Source organism: Diabrotica undecimpunctata, chromosome 7 (assembly GCF_040954645.1).
Source record: "Diabrotica undecimpunctata isolate CICGRU chromosome 7, icDiaUnde3, whole genome shotgun sequence".
NCBI classification, from domain to species: Eukaryota; Metazoa; Arthropoda; class Insecta; order Coleoptera; family Chrysomelidae; genus Diabrotica; species Diabrotica undecimpunctata.
This window is the reverse complement of record NC_092809.1, coordinates 135,014,081-135,037,657: the sequence shown is the minus strand read 5'-3', so window position 1 is coordinate 135,037,657 and position 23,577 is coordinate 135,014,081. Positions and strand designations below refer to the sequence as shown.

The window sequence follows — 23,577 nt, the reverse complement described above, 5'->3', positions numbered from 1 at the left end:
GGACGACCGGTTTCGCTTTCTATAATATGCAAAGCATCTTCAGGTCACGATACAAAGTTAAAATGCTGAAAATAATAATCCCATATTAGGGTGTTGTCTAATAAAGATAAAAACAAAGATAAAAACATAGGTAGGTGATATAAATTATATAAATTACAGTAATTATGCCAATATTACATGTCTGTGGTTTTATAAATGAATAAAATGTTTAAGCAGACAAGGTACGACCCACAAATTGGTAACATAGTCTATTAAACTGTAATGAATTAATAAATAAACCAATAAATAAACATTACTTACATGCCGGTACTCTATTAGTTGATGGTTGAAAGAACATGGTTCAAACTATCTTGGATTGTAGATTGGAGAGCTCAGGTCAACTATTGTAATTATTTAACAATAAACGGGGAAGTTCTTGAGGAGACAGATTGTATGATCTTCAATGGATGTACAGATTGTGTGGGTGTGCAATAGTATAATCTTGTAGTTATCAAAATTTCTTTGATAAAGTTGTTGCAATATCTGGCAAATTATTGTAAAGTCCGAAAATTTTTATGTTAAAATTAAATTAAGACACAATTACACACACAGAAACACACAGAAAACACTTAAAAAACGGGGGACGAAACAGACATTGAATTTAAAAGGAGTGGATTTCCAAAAGAACTACATTTCTTAATAGGAGACAATGAGTTTTTTATGTGCTGTATATCAGATTTTAGAGGTAAACTTGACAAATGTAGGTTAAAGTGTGACAGTTCTTCTTCTATTTTAAATGTTGTAAATTAAGTTATCCAGTTTATGAAATGAGCTGATATTAATAAAAATCTAAAATTTTTTTTTTAATTTTAGATATTAAAGTTATTTGATGTGTTAATATTGGCATACTTTAACAAACTTTAAATAATTGATTTCAATGTAACAATATAAATAATTGTAATACTTATTCTATGATAACAAACTCAGCTTAGTCAAAGTTACAGAACAAACTTAAGTGATTATTTGTTAATTAAATTAAATATGTACATTTGTAATGAAAATGTATAATGTATAACAAAATTACAAACTTTCTTTGAAATAATTGTTGGTGTAAGTCATCTGTCATTGTCATCTGTCACACCAACAATTATTTCAAAGAAAGTTTGTAATTTTGTTATACATTATACATTTTCATTACAAATGTACATATTTAATTTAATTAACAAATAATCACTTAAGTTTGTTCTGTAACTTTGACTAAGCTGAGTTTGTTATCATAGAATAAGTATTACAATTATTTATATTGTTACATTGAAATCAATTATTTAAAGTTTGTTAAAGTATGCCAGTATTAACACATCAAATAACTTTAATATCTAAAATTAAAAAAAAAATTTTAGATTTTTATTAATATCAGCTCATTTCATAAACTGGATAACTTAATTTACAACATTTAAAATAGAAGAAGAACTGTCACACTTTAACCTACATTTGTCAAGTTTACCTCTAAAATCTGATATACAGCACATAAAAAACTCATTGTCTCCTATTAAGAAATGTAGTTCTTTTGGAAATCCACTCCTTTTAAATTAAATGTCTGTTTCGTCCCCCGTTTTTTAAGTGTTTTCTGTGTGTTTCTGTGTGTGTAATTGTGTCTTAATTTAATTTTAACATAAAAATTTTCGGACTTTACAATAATTTGCCAGATATTGCAACAACTTTATCAAAGAAATTTTGATAACTACAAGATTATACTATTGCACACCCACACAATCTGTACATCCATTGAAGATCATACAATCTGTCTCCTCAAGAACTTCCCCGTTTATTGTTAAATAATTACAATAGTTGACCTGAGCTCTCCAATCTACAATCCAAGATAGTTTGAACCATGTTCTTTCAACCATCAACTAATAGAGTACCGGCATGTAAGTAATGTTTATTTATTGGTTTATTTATTAATTCATTACAGTTTAATAGACTATGTTACCAATTTGTGGGTCGTACCTTGTCTGCTTAAACATTTTATTCATTTATAAAACCACAGACATGTAATATTGGCATAATTACTGTAATTTATATAATTTATATCACCTACCTATGTTTTTATCTTTGTTTTTATCTTTATTAGACAACACCCTAATATGGGATTATTATTTTCAGCATTTTAACTTTGTATCGTGACCTGAAGATGCTTTGCATATTATAGAAAGCGAAACCGGTCGTCCGATTAGTTAAATTAAATTGATTGTGAGTAAGTCTAACTTATTATTTCTTTTACCTTTTGAAATGGACTCACACAAGCAACACATTCATGATTTCAAACAAATTTATTTATGGCGTTGATCAATTATTCTTTTTAAACAATGGTATTATCATAATATGTGGTATAACTTTAGTGGTTATATAGAAGATGACTTGGCAGAACAAACTACCTTAATGGAATTGACCATACAAAAATGTTTGAAGGTTATCATAACGCCAAAGAATAAATAAGGAACATGTGTAACAAAAAAACATTTTATATATGGAGCTCTTTTTGGACACACAGGAATGCTACATCTGATAAATCAATGTTGGTTGGAAACTGCACAAATTATATCACTGTTTAAAGAAAACGATCTTAACAATTGTAAAAAATATATAGACTGTCGGAATGTTCATTGACTATTTTATTCCTTATGCTTTTGAGAGTACTATGGTATAATTTCACTATTTGAGAGAGTGATTCATCGTTTAAAGGCGCAGAAATGCGGAAAGACGTATGAAAATTCAGTGACGTATACTCGCTTTTATTTTAACGTTAATTATATTTTATTTTTCAAATATTAATGTTCGAAATAGGCCACAATATATTTATTTACAAGTTTTTACTGACGTTTCGATCTCTTTATCCAAAGACCGCTTTCAAAGATATAAATGATAGTTATATTTATTTTATTTGTTTATTCTTATATATTTTTATAATCTTATATTGTCGATCGGATAGCCAAGCGGGCTGGGCGGCTGGCTTCTCTTTCGCTTCAATGCAAGAGATGTCAGTTCAAATCCCCGGCTCGGTGAACACAAAACAAAAAGGCTAACGCAGTAGTTTAAAATTCTAAAATGAATCTGCGGCTTAGTCTAAAATATGCTGGTATCTGATCGGCCTATGGTGGAGCAGTACGGCAAGAGATAAGGGCTTGCGGCTAGGTGATACTCCTCCATAGATCCCTACCGGAAGGGCGTGGAACGCCTAAATACCGGGTATATATATATATATATATATATATATATATATATATATATATATATATATATATATATATATATATATTGTTATGATATGTAAAATCGAGAAAAATATTGGTTTGTTTAAAAATATTTCAAAGTTCAAAAACATTAAAATAATTCAGATAAGTAGGATAATATCCAACAAACATTTCGGAGAAGGAAAGTTATTAAATTCTTGGATTACCTGTACTAAACAAAATGTAAGCTTTGCATAAATTATTTCTTTGTTATACTTGAGTGACCCGCATAATTTTAAGTGAAATCCAAAGACAATTGAAATACATTAATGCAGTGATTAAAGACAATAGAAGGGATTATAGAAAGAGGTTTTTGTTAGTTTTTAAGAATTATAGAAAAATATTATTTGTAAATAAGTTTTAGGAAATTTATAATTATAGGTAAAAATTTGTTTGTTATCGAAATGAAAAAATGGGGGAATTGTGACGAGTTTTGATTGGCGGAGATTGAAAAAGGTGGGATAAGTATGTAGGAAAAAGTTTAGCGAGATTGAGGAGAGAGAGGAGAGAATCAGTTGGTTTCCAAGTCTGTAAGACGAACAGTGATTGTTCTCTGGCAGTTCCTGAAATGTAGCAAGCAGTAGTGTTGAATGTTAGTGAGTTTTTGTGGAGTTAGTGTATCTGACAGAAGCTGAAGCAGCAAAATATTGTAAGTCATATTTCTCTACTTATATTCCAAGAGTCACTGTTCAGGCCAACGAGAGATTCAGTTTATCGTAAAGAGAAGATATTCCAAGAGTCATTTTTCACTCGGGCCAACGAGAGATTCAGTTTATCGAGAGGAGAAAGGCTATCATAATTTGAATGATTTGTGCTTTTGAAGGAGATCATTAAGGACGAGATACTTGCAACAATCTGTGTAAGATTGCTGATTACATAGGGAGCGGTTGAGAGGAGATAATATAGTCTACAAGGAACAAGGATTTGGACCACTCATCATCAGAGAGAGATATTTTTGTTTCTGCAGTTTTTTTCTTTTATTGATAACACAATTTTTACACGTAATTTAGAAAGGATATAAATATTTTGATTAGGAGAGTTAGAATAGTTTGGGATTTTGAGATTTCAATTAATATTGTTGGTACCATTAATTTTGATTGTTCACGTACGGAGAACAAAATTTTGAGAATCCTTATATGAGATTTGTTTATAGAAAACTTTTGAGTGTGAATTATTTCATTATTTTTATTTCAATATATAGTGTTAGATCATATGTGTTTTTTATTATTCCGGTATTCTCTGGACCTTACCTTTCACATGTAATAGCATAGATATTGAAGCACGAATTTAACCCTGAGATAAAAGAATTAAAAATTGTGATAGAGCCATAATCATATCATTTAAATAATTTTAATTAATCAAAAAAAATTAATTAGCTAATTATTGTTTGGCGCACCAAGACTTAAAATATCACAATAACTGGCTTCCAAAACGTGGGGCTTAAAAATATCGCAGCTTTACATTTGAAGGAAGGGAAAGAGATCTGGAATAAGTACAGGTGATCCAGAGATAACAACATATAACATTGAGGGAATTTGAATTTGAAAGTATTTTGACAATTTTTCCAGGGAATATAAATTTGATTTATTGATTGATCGTAGTTAGTGGATATTTACTGCTATTGAATTATTTGATTTTATTTTCTTTACCAATCGTACATTTGATATTTATTTTGAATTATTTGAATTTTACTGATTGCATATTTGATATTTGTCGTGAAAATTTAATACATTTGGGGAGAAATATTGTCGTGTTCTGAAACATATAGAGTGTTGTAAAATTTCACATTTGGCGGGGACAAAAACAGTAACGAAAAGAAACAACATGTCGACCACAAGGAGTCAAAGCAAAATGCAAGAAAGGAAGGAGGATAACAGAGAAGAGGAAACAATTGTTGAAGAAGGATCGGATAATGAAGGAAATGTTACAATAGTTGAGGAGAAAAAAGAATTATCAGGAATAAATAAAATATTACAAATAATGCAACTCCAGTCACAAAAAATGGATAGAAATCAACAAGAAACAAAACACACAATGGAAGAAAACCAACGGGAAACAAGACAAGCAATAGAACTAAATAACAGGAATATAGAGCAGCGTTTGGAAAACTATGAACAAGAAATTAAAGGATGTGTTGAGGGGATAAAGAAAGAACTGATACAACAGATAGAAGAAATAACCATAAAGAATGCAAAACAAGAGACAGAGATAAAAGATATCCAAAATACGATGAAGGAAATAAAGATTGTCCAGAAAAAGAAATTAGGACAGTTAGAAGAAAAATTTGAAATGGCGCTACAAGAAGACAGGAAGGAAGTAGAAAGAAGATTAAAGCAAAATGAAAAACAAATGGCAGAAATTGAACTAAGAGGGGTAGAGAGAAAAGAAGTTATCATCCATGGAACAAGCGAGGCGAAAATACAATTTGGCGGGGATATTCGGAAAACACACCCAGTACCGTTTGTTAAAAATTTGAAAACCAAATTACAACATATTAGATATTTTGACGATTGCAAAGAAACAATTAGAAACCATTTGAAAGAAGGAGCAGCGTTATGGTATGAAAGCAAGGAAGATGAGTTTGAAAATTGGACAGATTTTGAAAAAAAATTTCTCAACTATTTCTGGGGGAAAAATAAACAGAGAGAAATCAACCAAGAGCTACAGAATGGAAAATATCACGAAAAAATGGGAATATCTGAAGAAAGATATGCTTTGCAGATATATAACAATTCAAAATATCTAGAATACAAATATTCTACCGAACAGCTGGTGGAAATGATCAGCAGACATTTTGAGGAAACGTTGGAAGATCACGTGATTTTGAGAAACTATCAAGATATTGATAGTTTGTGCCAATTCCTTCAATTAAAAGAAGCGAAAAGAAAAGAAATGAGAAATAGAAGACAACATGACCAATATAATGGACCGGAAAGAAGGTATTCATCAAATTATGACCAGAGAAACCGACATCCCAGATCAACAAACGAATATAGGCCGAGAAATTACAATAATTACAATAGACAACAAAATTATGATAACAGGAATGACACACAACATAGAACATATGAAAATCACAACAGGAATAGAGATGCACAAAATCCTCCGAATAGGATTACTAACGAACAAAGGGACGATAGAAATAACCAGAGCTTCCAACAACAAAATAGAAGGGAGATGAATCATGTAGCAATAGGAAACGACAGACAAATTTCTAATTCTAATCTAATATTTTTAGATGCATTTATAAAACATAAAGCGATTAAAATTGTGATTGATTCTGGATCGGAGATATCGCTAATCAATAAAAAACTAGTAAAAGAATTAAATTTGGACAGATTTGTGTATAAGATTCCTAGGGTTGATTTAGTGGGTGCAAACAATAAAAATTTGACGACAGTAAACGAAGGCTTGGGAGTACAGATAAGAGTGGGAAACAAATTCCATATTTAATATGGAATAATATTATAAAATAAACTGGAAATCAGAGCAGAACCAGACAACACAGGAGAAAAAAAGCAAACAGATAGGAAAACAAATTCTGGAAGGATCAATGCACAGGAAAAACGCAAAGAAATCGATATGACTGTAGAGGATAAACCGAAAGTACAAGAACAAGATCTAACAGAAAAGAAAAAGAGCAGGAAGAAAAAGAAGAAGAGTTCGAAAAGAAAGCAGGAAAATAAGATGGAGACCAGAGAAAAACAGGAAATAGAAGGTACAGAAGAATTGTTGGCAACCGACGATAAAACAGAATGGAAGCAGGAAGAAAAAGAAGGTATCATCAGAGAAATGAAAGGAATAGAAACATGGTGCTCGGAATACCAAAGGGAATTAGAGGATAAAAAGAAAACAGAAGAAAAAATGGCACTGATGGACGAGAATCCAGAATTTTGTGAAGAAGTATTATGGACAGTGAACACATGTGAACAAAAGGAGGATGAAAGAAAAATAAATTGTGGAGAAAACATGGGAAAGAAAATAGAGAAGATTTTAGGAAACCATGGAGATCTTGTTAATGAAGTAAACCGAGTGGCTAAAAATTATGAACTTTCTTTTAAGGGAAAATACTTGGAAAAATTTAAAACGAAAATGTATCCAATCCCGTATAAAGACAGGCAACATACGGGGTATTTTAACATTCACGACATTTATCAGTATAATAAGTAGATTTTAATAACATAGTGAAATAATTTGATCCTAGAAAACTTTTGTCATTTTTAAAATTTAACAAAGAGTTTTCGGCAGATCAAATGGCGGGGATTTGTTATGATATGTAAAATCGAGAAAAATATTGGTTTGTTTAAAAATATTTCAAAGTTCAAAAACATTAAAATAATTCAGATAAGTAGGATAATATCCAACAAACATTTCGGAGAAGGAAAGTTATTAAATTCTTGGATTACCTGTACTAAACAAAATGTAAGCTTTGCATAAATTATTTCTTTGTTATACTTGAGTGACCCGCATAATTTTAAGTGAAATCCAAAGACAATTGAAATACATTAATGCAGTGATTAAAGACAATAGAAGGGATTATAGAAAGAGGTTTTTGTTAGTTTTTAAGAATTATAGAAAAATATTATTTGTAAATAAGTTTTAGGAAATTTATAATTATAGGTAAAAATTTGTTTGTTATCGAAATGAAAAAATGGGGGAATTGTGACGAGTTTTGATTGGCGGAGATTGAAAAAGGTGGGATAAGTATGTAGGAAAAAGTTTAGCGAGATTGAGGAGAGAGAGGAGAGAATCAGTTGGTTTCCAAGTCTGTAAGACGAACAGTGATTGTTCTCTGGCGGTTCCTGAAATGTAGCAAGCAGTAGTGTTGAATGTTAGTGAGTTTTTGTGGAGTTAGTGTATCTGACAGAAGCTGAAGCAGCAAAATATTGTAAGTCATATTTCTCTACTTATATTCCAAGAGTCACTGTTCAGGCCAACGAGAGATTCAGTTTATCGTAAAGAGAAGATATTCCAAGAGTCATTTTTCACTCGGGCCAACGAGAGATTCAGTTTATCGAGAGGAGAAAGGCTATCATAATTTGAATGATTTGTGCTTTTGAAGGAGATCATTAAGGACGAGATACTTGCAACAATCTGTGTAAGATTGCTGATTACATAGGGAGCGGTTGAGAGGAGATAATATAGTCTACAAGGAACAAGGATTTGGACCACTCATCATCAGAGAGAGATATTTTTGTTTCTGCAGTTTTTTTCTTTTATTGATAACACAATTTTTACACGTAATTTAGAAAGGATATAAATATTTTGATTAGGAGAGTTAGAATAGTTTGGGATTTTGAGATTTCAATTAATATTGTTGGTACCATTAATTTTGATTGTTCACGTACGGAGAACAAAATTTTGATAATCCTTATATGAGATTTGTTTATAGAAAACTTTTGAGTGTGAATTATTTCATTATTTTTATTTCAGTATATAGTGTTAGATCATATGTGTTTTTTATTATTCCGGTATTCTCTGGACCTTACCTTTCACATGTAATAGCATAGATATTGAAGCACGAATTTAACCCTGAGATAAAAGAATTAAAAATTGTGATAGAGCCATAATCATATCATTTAAATAATTTTAATTAATCAAAAAAAAATAATTAGCTAATTATTGTTTGGCGCACCAAGACTTAAAATATCACAATAATATATATATATATATATATATATATATATATATATATATATATATATTGTTTATTTTCTTTTTTTTCTATCTTTAAAAACGGAATAGAGATCGAAACGTCAGTGTATTAAACATATAAATAGATATATTATGGCTTATTTCCAACCCTCTCCCTAAAAATACAGAATGCCACAAACAAGAAGCTATAGAAAAAAAAATCTCTTTATAGAGATTGAAACGTCCGTAAATTAAACATTTGAATAAATATATTGTGGCTTATTCCCAACATTATTTCTAAAAATACAGAACGACAAGCGAAAAGCCATAAAAAATAAATATTACTATCATTTGTATAATTGAAAACGGTCTCTGGATATAGAGATCGAAACGTCAATAAATAAACATATGAATAAATATTTTGTGGCCCATTCCCTACATTCCCCTAAAAATAAAGAATGCCACAAACAAAAAGAATGCTATAAAAACAAGTAATTTTGCAGAAAGTTTACTGATACCAACCGGCTGTGGCGGAAGTTACGCTAAAACGTCTTTTGGCGTGACCCGTTCTTAAAGAGTAACACAATGAAATTTTTTTTAAAACAAAGTTTTTTTTTTTAATTTTTAATTTAATTTAATTTTAATTTTAACAAAGTTTACTTTTGACATTTAAATCTTGCCAAACTTTTTCAACTGTATGACCTTCGTTAATCCAGGTTTCATCCAAATAACATATTTTGCGTCCAGTGCTGCAAATTCTGCGTACTTTTAAATATTTTCTTCTCCACCCAATAATTTTATTTTTTTCTAATAGCATACTTTTTCTGTTGAGTTTTACATATCGAAAGTTCATTTCGCGCATGGTCCTGATTAAGACTCTACGAGATATCTTGGGTAAGGAGTCATAGTTTTCGAGCTCTTGAGAAATATTTTTCGGTGTTGGAATTTCACTCCGAAAATAAAATGAATGAATTTTTCGACGTATAATATTCCTTGTCTCGTCATCTAAAACAATGCTTTTCCTACCTCTAGTTTTACCTTTTTCTTGCTTTTTATTTTCCGATGTATTTTTAATTTAGTTCATTTCGCGCATGGTCCTGATTAAGACTCTACGAGATATCTTGGGTAAGGAGTCATAGTTTTCGAGCTCTTGAGAAATATTTTTCGGTGTTGGAATTTCACTCCGAAAATAAAATGAATGAATTTTTCGACGTATAATATTCCTTGTCTCGTCATCTAAAACAATGCTTTTCCTACCTCTACTTTTTACCTTTTTCTTGCTTTTTATTTTCCGTTGTAATTTTGATTTAAGTACACGATAAATACAGCTAACTGATACTTTTGTTAAACTGCTACAAATGTCGACCGCTTGGCTAACATTTAATGTCATTTTTCTGCCGACAATTCCTTTATAAACGTTTCGTATCATTACCTTGTCTTCAGACGTTAACATTTTCCGTCTCTTTTGCGGCTTTTCATTTTTAGAATTAACATGAGAATTTTGCTGTCTTCTCTTGGAACAACTCGATTTTTCGTCCAACTCCAATAAAACTCAAACCAAATAATCACAGAATATAACTAAAAATGTTCTATAAAACAACAAACTATAATACTCGTATTATCAATAACACGTTTTATCAATAACACAAACTTATCGCATAAAATATATTCACAAAATGCAACACATGCCCTACCCTCAGAAACGGCAATGTAAAGGAACTATTGTTGTTGGGCATTTTTAGTTTACCTACTAACCTTTAAATTATAACTAGTTAGAACTAGTTTACCTTTAAATTTCCTTTTTTTTGATTACCTCACATGAAATTTTCAATACACAAAAATGCATAAGGGACAAAATCGTGGTTAAACTTTGTATTGAAATCCGACAGTCGAATAGGATCTGTCATAGACTCTTGTATTTTACCCTGTTTATTTTAATAGCTAAAAATATTTTTATTTGTAATAATTATTTTACTTTCAGGTCATTAGAAATGAAGTACAAATATGGACTTGCTTTTCTACTAATTTGGCTACCAGTGTTACTAAGTATAAGGATGCCTCCAAATGCCTGCCCTGATATCTTTCAGTACTACAAAGATCCACAAGGAAGAATATACGGAGAAGTGAAACTGCCCTACGATAACGCCACTGTATTAAAATTAGGTGTAAATGCATCTTTCGCGAAAGCTTATATCACAGAAGTAAGTACTTTTGATTTTTTCGTCCTCTGCGTTTGTTTAGGCATATTTTAAATTGTTATTCAACGTTGTGTCCTACTCTGTCCAACAGGCTTCTTCTTCTTCTTTAACTACCGTGCCCAAATTAGGAGTGGGTAGCCTCCGTGACTATTTGTCGATATTGTCCTCGATCTTGCGCGGCATGTAACAATTCATCTCCTAATAATCCAGTCCATTGACAAAGCTTTCGGAGCAACGAATATTTTTTCCTACCAATTCATCTTTATTCCTCGATTTTTTCGTTGAGTATTAACTGTAGTATCCAGTATCTGCTACCTCTTATTAAATGCCCCAGATAGTTAAGTTTTCTCTTTATCATCATCAAGTCACCTTTAATTACTATTTAAATGGGAATAAGCCACAATTAAAGGTTAAAATACATTTATTGACGTTTCAATTTCCACTTCGGAAATCGTTCTCAAAATACAAACATTAGTAAATTAAACAAATTTTGTTTTTGTTACTTAGTGAAAAATTCTTCTAATAATTTAATTTTATCTGACTCATCTATATTGACAATTCATACATACATTATACATTTTAAAGTAGACTTTAAAATAGAGAATTTGATAGATCTCAAATATGTAAACATGCATGGGATAATGAACATAGGGTTCAATGGAATGATTCAAATATAGTCCTAAAAGAAACGGATGGTAAAAAGAGAAAAATCAAAGAAGCGGCTCTAATTATGCTAAATGAGACCAATTGTGTCGCGAATTCCTCGGCAGAATGTAGTAGGATCTGGTTACCCATATTGAAAGAGGAAGTTATTAAAAGGAAAATACCAGTATTGGTAAGTCAGTAACATATAGAGAATACATCATTTATATTTTTTAAATAACAAACATATAAAATCGGAATTTGGTATTTATTGAAGGTAAACTAAATGCAAGATCAAATACTTACCATGTCGGGATAGTATTATGAGGTTTTTTTCCTGGTTTTTCCCTCATAATTTACTATGAAATCACTAACAGGAGAATTTTACTGTCATCATGGCATGTATTTGTCTTTTTAAAGACGAATTACATGTTATGATTTTTTCTGACGGATATTCTCAAGTTAAAGTTGATTTCATGTAATCGAATGAACTATCTTATAAGTAAAGTCGTCCCAGGAATGCAACTCAACAATATTGGCAATATCATTTTAAAGTCGTCTACTTTAAAATGTATAATGTATGTATGAATTGTCAATATAGATGAGTCAGATAAAATTAAATTATTAGAAGAATTTTTCACTAAGTAACAAAAACAAAATTTGTTTAATTTACTAATGTTTGTATTTTGAGAACGATTTCCGAAGTGGAAATTGAAACGTCAATAAATGTATTTTAACCTTTAATTGTGGCTTATTCCCGTTTAAATAGTAATTAATTTAAAATGCCACAAGAAAATAGCTTTAGAACAATATCAAGTCACCTTTGTTTGAGATGCGTTGAACCCATGATATTTTGAGCATTCTACGATAGAACGACATCTCTAAGGCTTCTAATTTTTTTATCATATTAACCTTCATGATACAGTTTTCACAACCATATGGTAATACATTACATACCTAACATTTTAGAAACTTAATTTTCAGTTGTCAATTCAGCTGAGAATTGCACAGTATAGATCTAAGTTTCATAAATGCTACTCTTGCAATTTCTATGCGAGTTTAATTCCTTCATCTGGATTTAGTATCTCTGTTATCCAACATCCTATGTATTTAACATGTTAAACTTTTGTAATCGGCTCATTGTTAACAATTAGTTGCATAGGGCCAATGCCTTGTTTAGTAACCACAAGTAGCTTTGTCTTTGATATATGTATGCCAAGTCCGTTATTAGAGCATTCTCTAGTAACTAGATCTATAAAGAATTGAAGATCTTTGATACTTTGTGTTACCTGCATATCTGATGTTGTCGAAAGTTTTTCCCCACATTACCTTTCCACGGCTTCGTTAAATATTATTTCCGAGTATACGTTAAAGAAAGTTGGGGATAACACATAACTTGTCTGACACCTCTTTGAATTGAAGTTTTGTCTGTTTCCTTGCCGTCTATCAGAATAGAAGCTTCTTGATTCCAATATAGATATAAAAATCTCAGATCTCAATCATCTATTCCAATCACTGCTAGATACTCAAAAAGCCTAATATTCTGGATCCCATCAAACGCCTTTTTAAATCTATAAAATAGACGAAAATTGGTTTCTGTCTTCCCTTGATCTTTGAGGTAATGTTAGCATTGAGAACAAGGCTTACCTTGTTTCCAATCCTTCTCTGAAACCAAATTGTTTTTTTGTCACTGCTTCTTTATATTTCTGCTTAATGCTATTAAGAATTATCTTGAGAAGCAGTTTGAGAGAGTAACTCATAAGACTAATTGTTTTAAAGTCTTTACGTGAAGATGTATTAGGTTTTTTTTTTGGAGTGGAACAAATGTGGACTCCAACCATATTGGTGGCATTATTCCAGTTTCGTATATGCAGTTATAAAGGTTTGTTAGCTCTAAGATGTTGTCGTCATCTAGAAATTTGGGCCAGTCTGATGGTATTTGGTCAGAGTCTGGAGATTTTCCATTATTGGTTTGTTTGACGGCTTTCTCTACTTCCGCTTTTAAAATACTAAGACCAGTATTCGTATATTTGCTGTGTGGCATCGTATCCAGGAAGAGCTTATTTATGTAATTAATTCATTCTTCCTTTTTTTCGTTATGTCGAGAATTATTTTACCTTTAGAGTTTATCACAAAATGATTTTTCTTTAAGCGTGGGTAAATTCTTTAAGTTTTTTGTGTATGTCAAACTGGTCATGTTTTCCTTGTAGTTCTTCCATTTCACGACACCTTAACTCCATCCAGGCCCCTTTTCATTGCTTAACTACGTTTCAAATTTGTCGATATATTTCTCTAGTAATAAGGTCTAGTACTTTATTGGACATCCAATCCTTTTTTTATTGAGTCTTTTTTTTTGGTTTCAAATCTTAGTTTGCTATGGTGAACGATGGCAAAATTCATTACATTTAGATTTTGGTCAATATTTTCTTATCCAGATCTTGCTACCTGTTTTTAATGTTACTATTAATCTTACTTCTGATAATAAAACTAATACCAATTATAAAGTTACAATTTTGTGAAGCAATAAATAATGCGGTCCTAAAATAACGCAGTCATACAAATGAAATAAAAAACTATTAAGTCTATTTTTAAACATGTTATCACTGGTTGCCGATACGGTGTCTTTACCCAAATTGTTCCAGATATTAAATATTCTGTTGACAAGAAGTTTACCCTTCTTCTTCTTATGGTGCCTATCCGTTACGGATGTTGGACACTAACATAGCTATTCTGACTTTGTTGACTGCTGCCCCTAAAAGTCCGGTAGTGGTTAAGTTAAACCATTTTCGCAGGTTATGCAGCCAGGATATTCTTCTTCGTCCTGGACCTCTTTTCCCATGCACTTTACCCTGAAGTATGGTCCGAAGCAGGTTGTATCGTTGCTCATTGTGTAATATATAGCCCAGGTACTTTAGTTTGCGACGTTTTATTGTTATGACTAGTTCGCGCTCTTTACCCATTCTATGTAGCACTTTTTCGTTGGTAACTCTGTCTATCCAAGAAATCCTCAACATTCGTCTATAGCACCACATCTCAAATGCTTCGAGTCTCTTCAGTGATGCTTCAGTTAAGGTCCATGACTCCACGCCATATAAAAGAACAGAGAATACGTAGCATTTTAGTAAACAAACTTTTATTTCCAATTTTATATCGTGGCTGTTTTAAGATTTTTTTCATTTTGACGAGAAGTTTACCCTAGACCTTGCAATAGTCTATTCCCTCTAATTTATACCGATGACCTCTTAATCTTTCGTCTTAATTTAAGGTAAATATGGTATTTAGGTTCCCAAAATTATATTTTAAAATACAGAAGAACAAAAGAAGATATGAAAAAAAAAATTGAAGAGACAAAAGAAGACATGATTAAAGAAGTTGAAGTAACAAGAGGGCTAGAAGAGAAAAAACATGATGAGTAACGAGTACCCTTGAAAATATCCGCCTACAAATTGAAAAGACCAAGCAACTGAGAGTTGAAGGTAAAGCAGAAGTGATTTGTTCCCCTGTCAATGAAATAAGTAAGCCTCCTACACTTGAAGGCGAAACTGAAGGCGAAACCTCCTGGACAGTGTATAGAAGACAATTCGAAGCCGCTGCACAAAATAATGGATCGACATATAAACAGAAGGCAACAGCTCTCATATTAGCAATTCGAGGTAAGGCTGTCGAAATTATCCAAAACATCCCAGAGGATGCACAAAAGAACTATGATACCAAAATTAAAAGTGAAACTGGAACAAACCATTAAGTGGAGATATCCAGGAATGGCTAGTATACCTGTTAAATACAAAGCACGTGGTGTTCGTGTGTATTAAGGTATAAAAAATGCTTATTAAAAGCTTAAAATTTTTATTTTAAAGAAGATCTTTTCGGAATTGCATCATTCCATCATCAGTTTAATAAAAAGTCGTTAAAAATATTGTATGGCCACATAAAAACATTGGAAGGACATCCGTATTAAAAAACAATCCTCATGGTATTTATCAAGGTAAATGCAATAGACTATTAACTTGTTGATTAATAAAAACTGAAAATGGGGACATCTTACATGACCCCCTGTAGTTGGTGTATGTGGCCATACAATGTTTTTAACAACTTTTTATTAAACTGATGATGGAATGATTCAATTCCGAAAAGATCTTCTTTAAAATAAAAATTTTAAGCTTTTAATAAGCATTTTTTTATATCCTAATACACACGAATACCACGTGCTTTGGACTATGATACCATTGTATCGGTTTTTATTTTGCGCAAGTCAGTTAATGACAGGCCCATTGCAAATGGCTACAGGTCACACCCAAATCACTTTACTTTTTTAAAAATAGGAAAACACAGAGTTGGATGTCGTTAACTAATACCTCAATCAACACCGGGCACCAAAAGGCAATTTTGTAACACAGAAAAATTAATTTTTGTAATACAGAAAAATTAATTTATTAATTATTTTTAATTTGTTTATAATTCGTGGAAACTTTTCTAGCAACTTTGACACGTTTTATGCTAGTAGAACGTCATCTGCAAAATGTGATGGAGTTAGTTCGTATGAGGTGTCTTCTACAGTGACTACGTCCTCATCTTATAATTCTGATGGAGCTAGTTTATATGAGGTATCTTCTGGATTTGTCGTAGTCGTAACTATTTACGATAAAAATTCATTGTATTCCGGAATACAAAGTTTTCTAAAATTCTGTTCATTGAACATGAATTCCTTTAAAAGTTGCGAAATTTTTCTGCAATCACATAACTACAATTACAAAAACAGCATAAAAAAAATCTCAAACTCATTTCCGAAGCTTTGAAGAAGCGGACGCAAATAGTGATCACTTCTAAATGATTGCAAAAATTAAAAAAAAAGACTTAAGTATAAACATATAAAAGCTGCAAGTAAAGAAAAAGAAACAAAAACACTTAAAAGAATTGGAAAAAAATATTTGTTGACAGGTTTACCAATTTAGCAAAAGTTTTAGTTCAATAGTTAGAATCAACATCTCCAATAAAAGCATCTTTTTTTGTAGATACCAAAATTGAAATTAAAAATTGGAGGAAAGGACCTTATTGCTGGCACTTCACACATTAAATTCATCATATTATTCCCATTAACCAAAGTTGTACCTAAAATCAGTGGAATCACATATAACGATATAGTGTACTGTAACGGTTCCCAGGAATCAGGTGAGTCTTATAAAAACCATCTTTATCAATGTGTTTTCGAAATCTTTTAAACCAATTTAAAGTGGATTAATCAAATCATATCGACCCTCCCAACGAAAACTGTCGTAACTCAAAATCGCTCATTCCGAGAAAATTGAGTTTAAATATAACTGTGAAAAGTGACGTCTGTAATTTTTTAATTATCGCTACTACGTTTTCCATTTTTTCAATCAGTAATTATTTGTGCAACCAGAATTATTGTAAGCGAATATAAATTTCATAAAGATATTCGTTTTTGAATTTTGAATGAATTGCTACGGTCTTCGTCGAGAAAAATTTCTTTTATAAAAACATATAAATAAAACAAATAAAATTACCAAATATTTTATTTTTAGCAATTTGTTTATAATGACATTATGACACTAATTATAATAACGATTAACGACTAATTGCTCAGTACAATACACCGCTACTTTTCTTAGCATTTCTACTTAGATTCGGAACCAGTTTCTTGATCTGTAGAGCACTCTGGTAGAATGTCTTCTCTAGCAGGCCGCAGGGAGTTACAAAACCCACGGTACATTTCTGGTATCAAATTGGCTTTAAATAAACTTAATATACCATTAAATTTTTTACTGCCAATATCAAAAAGCGCTATAGACAACATTAATAACAAGTGTTAGAAGTTAAAAAGAAACTATACTATTTAAATAAATATGGGAAAGATATTAGATTATGTTGTATTCCTGGACATATTGATATCAAGAGAAATGAAATATCTGACAAACTGGCAAAGATTGGGACTGGATTAAATATTCCTGCTAAAATTAGATTAAGTAACTTGGATATCATTCCATTATTAAAAAATAAAATAGGTTCTATGCATCAAAATAATTGGTTAAATTCTTTTCAATATAAAAGTAAGTGATATAACAACATACAAAATTTTTTTGTACGCAAACGCAAAAGCTCTTTGAACCGATTTATACCCATAGTGGCTCGAAAAATCTGTGGTCCATAAACTGAATTCCACAAAGCTTCATAACTTGCGTAGTTTGATTTTAGATGCCCGGCGGTGACCAGGAGACCAAAGAAAGCGTACATTTCAATTCTATCACAGGACTTTCATGATTTATCTTGCAATATACGATGATAGATTGGTGTAACGGACAATGTCATCAACAATATTTTCAGTCAAATATAAGCGAAATGTATCTACTGGTTCGTGTTCGTCCAGTCGAAAAAGGTTGTGATGACCACTCAGTTTTATCTGTAGCAACATACATTTCTGGTTGACTGTTTCTAATGTGTTCTTCAAGAGCTGAAATTTTATCATAAAGTATACTAGTCTCGATCTACGTTTTATTTTATACTTACATGGATTTTCCTCTGAAATTTATTCATCCTCTTCTTCACTAGCTTCTGACAAATGATCGTCATCTGATTTAGATTCGTCGTGGAAATTCTCTACGCAGTATTCGTCATCATTTACAGTTCTCAGTTACACCTTCAAGCTCCGTTATGGTTAACTTTCTTTTGCTCGTATTTACTACTTTATGATTTAGTAAATGTGTAAAAACTAAATTGTGAAGATATTTCTATGTACCGAATATACACCAGTAAAATAAATTGAAAAACTTACCAGAAACTACTGCATTACGAAAATATGAAAAATATCAAACAAAGCAAACAAAGTAAGCTGCACTCTAGGCTAGCAAAAATGCAACTGATTTACTAGTCTGATCTGACTAGTCAGAGCTTGTTTAGTACTTCATGTGACCGACAATCGATAAATATTGATGACCAGTAGCGTAACCGCATCGAAAAGCAAATTGTGTCAGACGGACGCACACTGTCCGGTTACGTCAGTAAACATAATTTTTTTATATTTAATTTTGATTAGTTCAAAATATTTAGTTAGAAATAAGTTTACTTTAAAGTCAAAAAAGTTATAAGTTTTGAGGTAATAATAATAACATACTGTGATTTTTGAAATATACAGTAACATCTTTAATTGTGTCCCATGAACACACCTTTTCCAAGTAAGAATTAAGTATCTGGTCTAGTCTGTTCAAAAATAGTTTTCGTGTGCTGTCACCGTATATGCTGTTGAAATTAAACTTTGTTTCCCTCTTAGTTGTTTCGTAGTTTTGGGTTAAGATTTGATTGGTTTTATGTTTATACGAATATTTGAGCTCGAGATTTCAGTAAGTAATGAGTCGATTTACATTTTTTACCCTTACATTTTTTTTTTGTTTTATATTTTCACTTCAGATGTCTACCTAACTATAATATTGTAACGAAATAGCCCATCTCCGATGTGTCACAATTCTTAGAACGATAAAACTAGAAAACTCGAAGAGTTGGTATTTCGATAAGGCACGTCTTCGATGCGCTTTCGATGACACGAATTAGAGGTAGGCTACTCTCGAAAATTCTCGAACATAATAATTTGTATATATATATATATATAAGTAACGATGATTTAGGTTTTAGTTAATAAGATAGTACCGAACTGTAAAGTTATAAATAAATATATTTATATAAATTCGAACCGCTCGTTTTATTTAATCTCGCTACAGTTGGTGTTACGGTGTGAGTAAAAAATAATAAATTCAGCAGTAACTTTTGAAAAAGACTTTGGAGCTTTTGAAGAGTATTGTTAGTCGGGAACATCCGCGTAGTTTGGTAGTGATCTTTGTACGAAAGAACATTTAAAAAGTACGTGTGTGCCTGACCAAAGATGCTGCTAGTACAACTTTCAGTAAAACAGTTGCGTGAGCAACTAGAAGAACGCGATGAAGACTGCAGCGGGTCCAAGAAGATACTCCAAGAATGACTGACGACTGTTCTGAACAAGAATGGAGATGTCTCAGAGACATTTCATTTTCAGACAGCAGAAGAAGCAGTTTTAATGAAGATAAAAGAAACTTCTAAAAAAATGATGATAAATTCGAGACTATTTCCAAAAGATTCGATGAAACGTCTCAAATTATTAAAGAAATAGCTAGACAAAACGACGAGAAACTTGAAAATGTTTCTAGAAGATTCGACGAGAAATTTGAAAATGTTTCTCAAATGATGGAAGAAACTTCTAAAAAGAACAATGAGAAATTTGAAGAAGTTTCTAAAACATTCGATCAGATACAGAAAAATGTAAACAACGTAGAAGAGAAGATCAAACAATTAGAGACCATGATAACTAACACGAAAGTAATTACACCAATTAATACGGTAGCTTTAGATCCGGTAGTGAAAGAAGAATCACTTAGAGATGAAATGACACATCATATGAGATTCAAATTGCCACCATTTGATGGAAAGTCCTCTTGGTCCATATACCTTAGACAATTTGAAGCTATTGCGACAGCCAATCATTGGACAGAACAAGAAAAAGCTGTTTCCTTTACTGCTGCTTTACGAGGTGATGCTGCGGATATCCTAAGATCGATTCCTAAGGTTAAAAAAAAATGTTACTAGACCTTGTTCACTCGACTAGACAAACGTTACGGAGATGCCCATCTACAACAAGTCTACAAGGCGCAACTAAGAAGTAGAATTCAACGAGCAAGTGAAAATTTGCAAGAGTTTGAAGCAGATGTTGCTTGTATAGTGCTGTTGACCTATCCAGAGGCACCAGGCAACATTTTGGAAGAAATTGCTGTATATACCTTCATCAATGGGTTGAGAGACAGTGAACTACAGAAAGCTTTACGACTAGAAAGACCGAAAGTTTTAGATGAAGCGCTCGCCATTGCCTTGGAACACGAGACAGCTAGTCGAGCTTCACGGAGCTATCGAGTACGAACCTCTGAAGGAGTATGTGCAAAACGATAAACGTCTGGAAGAAATCGTATGGAAAGTAGTTCGTAACATGATGCCGGAGAGACGCGAACCCAGATGTTGGAATGGTAACGACGTAGGTCACATTCGTCGTAAATTGCATGAAAATAATACAACAGTCAAAAAGCTAGAACAGATCCAACATTTGGCTGGAAAAAGGCATTCAAATGCTAAGGCTCAGTTAAGACGGCCATATAGTGTAAATCGTAATAATTGTCTTGAATTAGAAGAACGACTTTGCCCCGTGAGACGAACCACCGTCATTATTGATCAATGGCAGCCTCAACAGCTACAAGACGCTCAAGCAGATGATCCATGCATAAAAAGAGTATTGGATTGGATGCGTCGAAGTAAAAGACCTTCTTGGCAAGACATTAGTGCATGTAGTCCAGAAGTCAAGTGTTACTGGAGCCAATGGAATTGCCTAGTACTGAAAGATGATCTTCTGTATAGAACCTTTGAAGTGTCAGAAGTATTGCGTCAGTTGCATGACGGTGCATCAGGTGGACACTTTGGTGTTACGAAGACTCTGCAAAAGGTTCGAAAACGGTTTTATTGTGTGAACTGTAAAGATGATGAAAGAAGATGGTGCCGGAAATGTGAACTGTGTGCAACCAGTAATGGTCCAGTTGGTAAAAAGAGGGCACCCATGAAACAGTACCATGTTGGTAGTCCTATGGAAAGAGTAGCAATCGACATTGCAGGTTCACTTCCAGAGATGAATGATGGAAATAAATATATCCTGGTAGCTATGGATTATGTTACGAAATCGACTGAGGCCAATGAGATACCAAATCAAGAAGCTGCTACCGTTGCAGAGGTACTTGTCAATGAATTCCTTAGCCGATTTGGTGTTCCCTTGTTGTATGTCTCGACCAAATGGTCGAGAGTTGTCCGTCGAGAGGTCACCTGTCCAAAGTTATATCAGAACATCAAAAAGATTGGGACCAGCACATTCATTTATTTCTAATGGCCTACCGCTCGGCCGTGAATGAAACTACAGGCCAGACTTCAACCTGCCTGATATTAGGTCGTGAAGTTCGTTTGCCTTGCGACCTAGAGTTTGGCTGCATGCCTTCCGAAGAACATATTGCAAGCGAAGATTATGTCGACCGCCTGAAGTTAAGAATGAATAACATTCATGAACTTGCCCGACAACACATCCAGTTAGCCAGTGACAGAATGAAAGATCAATATGATTCTCGATGCAAGAGTGAAAGCTATAAGTAGGTGATCTTGTTTGGCTTTATAATCCACAATGTCGTCGTGGCTTGTCTCCTAAACTGCAAAGACAATGGGAGGGTCCGTATGAAATTAAAAGAGAATAAACGACGTAATATACCGAATTAAGAAGATGCCGAAAGGTAAACCAAAAGTAGTTCACATAAATCGTCTTGCACCATATGCTGGCTCCAATGAAACAGAAGAAGCACGAACCCTTCAACATGAGATCAAAGATGACCGGCGACCAAGCTTTAATAAATTTATGTCAAATTACGCAGACAGAAAGGGTGCTAGATTCGGTGTGACGACAGAAGTTCAGCACGATCTTTTTAGTGTTCCGCATAACGTCTCTCTAGCCCACTGTGTTGCCTAAGATCTTGAGATGACTAATTGTATCTCTGTATTCTATAGGAAGTTCGGTCGTTTGGACGAGTTAAAAAACCAGCAGCCTAAAGTTGAAAGAGTACTGAGATTAGAAGATGGTTCTCGATCTTTGCTGTATATGGTGACCAGGAAGTCGTATACAGACAGGGCAAGCTACGAGGATATATGGCGTACTCTAACTAATTTGAAGAAAATTGTGTGCAATTAGACATCAAGAATTTGGCCTTACCCAAGATAGGCTATGCACTAGATAATCTGGACTGGAAGAAGCATGCTTGAAGTGATCTTCCGAGAAACCGGCATACAAATTACTGTGTGTTGCATTAACCCGATGAGATTGTGTCCTTTAAGGACAGTAGACTGTTATTTCTTTCTGAGGGAGTCCTGTAGATTCCGCCATCCTGGTCCTACATATAGAGTTGCTGATCGGGACGCTCAGATCTAAGAGAGGAGCAGTGTAACGAAATAGCCCATCTCCGATGTGCCACAATTCTTAGAACGATAAATCTAGAAAACTCGAAGAGTTGGTATTTTAATAACGCACGTCTTCGATGCGCTTTCGATGACACGAATTAGAGGTGGGCTACTCTCGAAAATTCTCGAACATAATAATTTGTATATATATATATATATATATATATATATATATATATATATATATATATATATATATATATAAGTAACGATGATTTAGGTTTTAGTTGATAAGATAGTACCGAACTGTAAAGTTATAAATAAATATATTTATATAAATTCGAACCGCTCGTTTTATTTAATCCCGCTACAATATAGTCAATAACGGATTTTAATCGTCTTATGTTCTGATGTCAAGTATATTTATGTAGGGATAGAATCCATTCGTGATTTTCAGGTCAAATTGTGTACATAGGTTTAAAAGTATATTTCCGTCAGTATTTATCGTTTCTATCTTTTACTGGATTATTTTGTCTTTTTCCAGTTCTTGCATTTAGACTGCCCATCATTATTATTTCTCGCTTACTGTCTATCTTTTAAACGACGTCTTTCAGTTGTTGGTAGAAACCTGTGTGATATTGATATAAGAAACTCGTCGAAACTGTTCAAAGCAAGACAGGTAGCGCCGATGCATTTAGACAAGCTGTTCTCTGTTATGTGTTTTAATATTTAAAACTTGTTTTATATTTAATGATAAAATAGTATATCCGTATATTATATTAATCTTTAATCAAGCTATATTTTTATTATTTTTGAGAACT

The 23,577-nt window shown here is 32.4% G+C and overlaps 1 protein-coding gene across 1 annotated transcript in view; it reads left to right on the top strand.

Moving 5' to 3' along the window:
• LOC140445875 (CLIP domain-containing serine protease B4-like) overlaps positions 1-23,577 on the top strand; it is a 73,304-nt gene that overhangs the window by 17,453 nt on the left and 32,274 nt on the right. Inside the window, exons 2-3 of the mRNA XM_072538279.1 lie at positions 10,885-11,104; positions 16,756-16,912. Of these exons, the coding sequence (XP_072394380.1) occupies positions 10,895-11,104; positions 16,756-16,912 (367 nt within the window). The 5' untranslated portion in view covers positions 10,885-10,894. The remainder of the gene's footprint in view (positions 1-10,884; positions 11,105-16,755; positions 16,913-23,577) is intronic.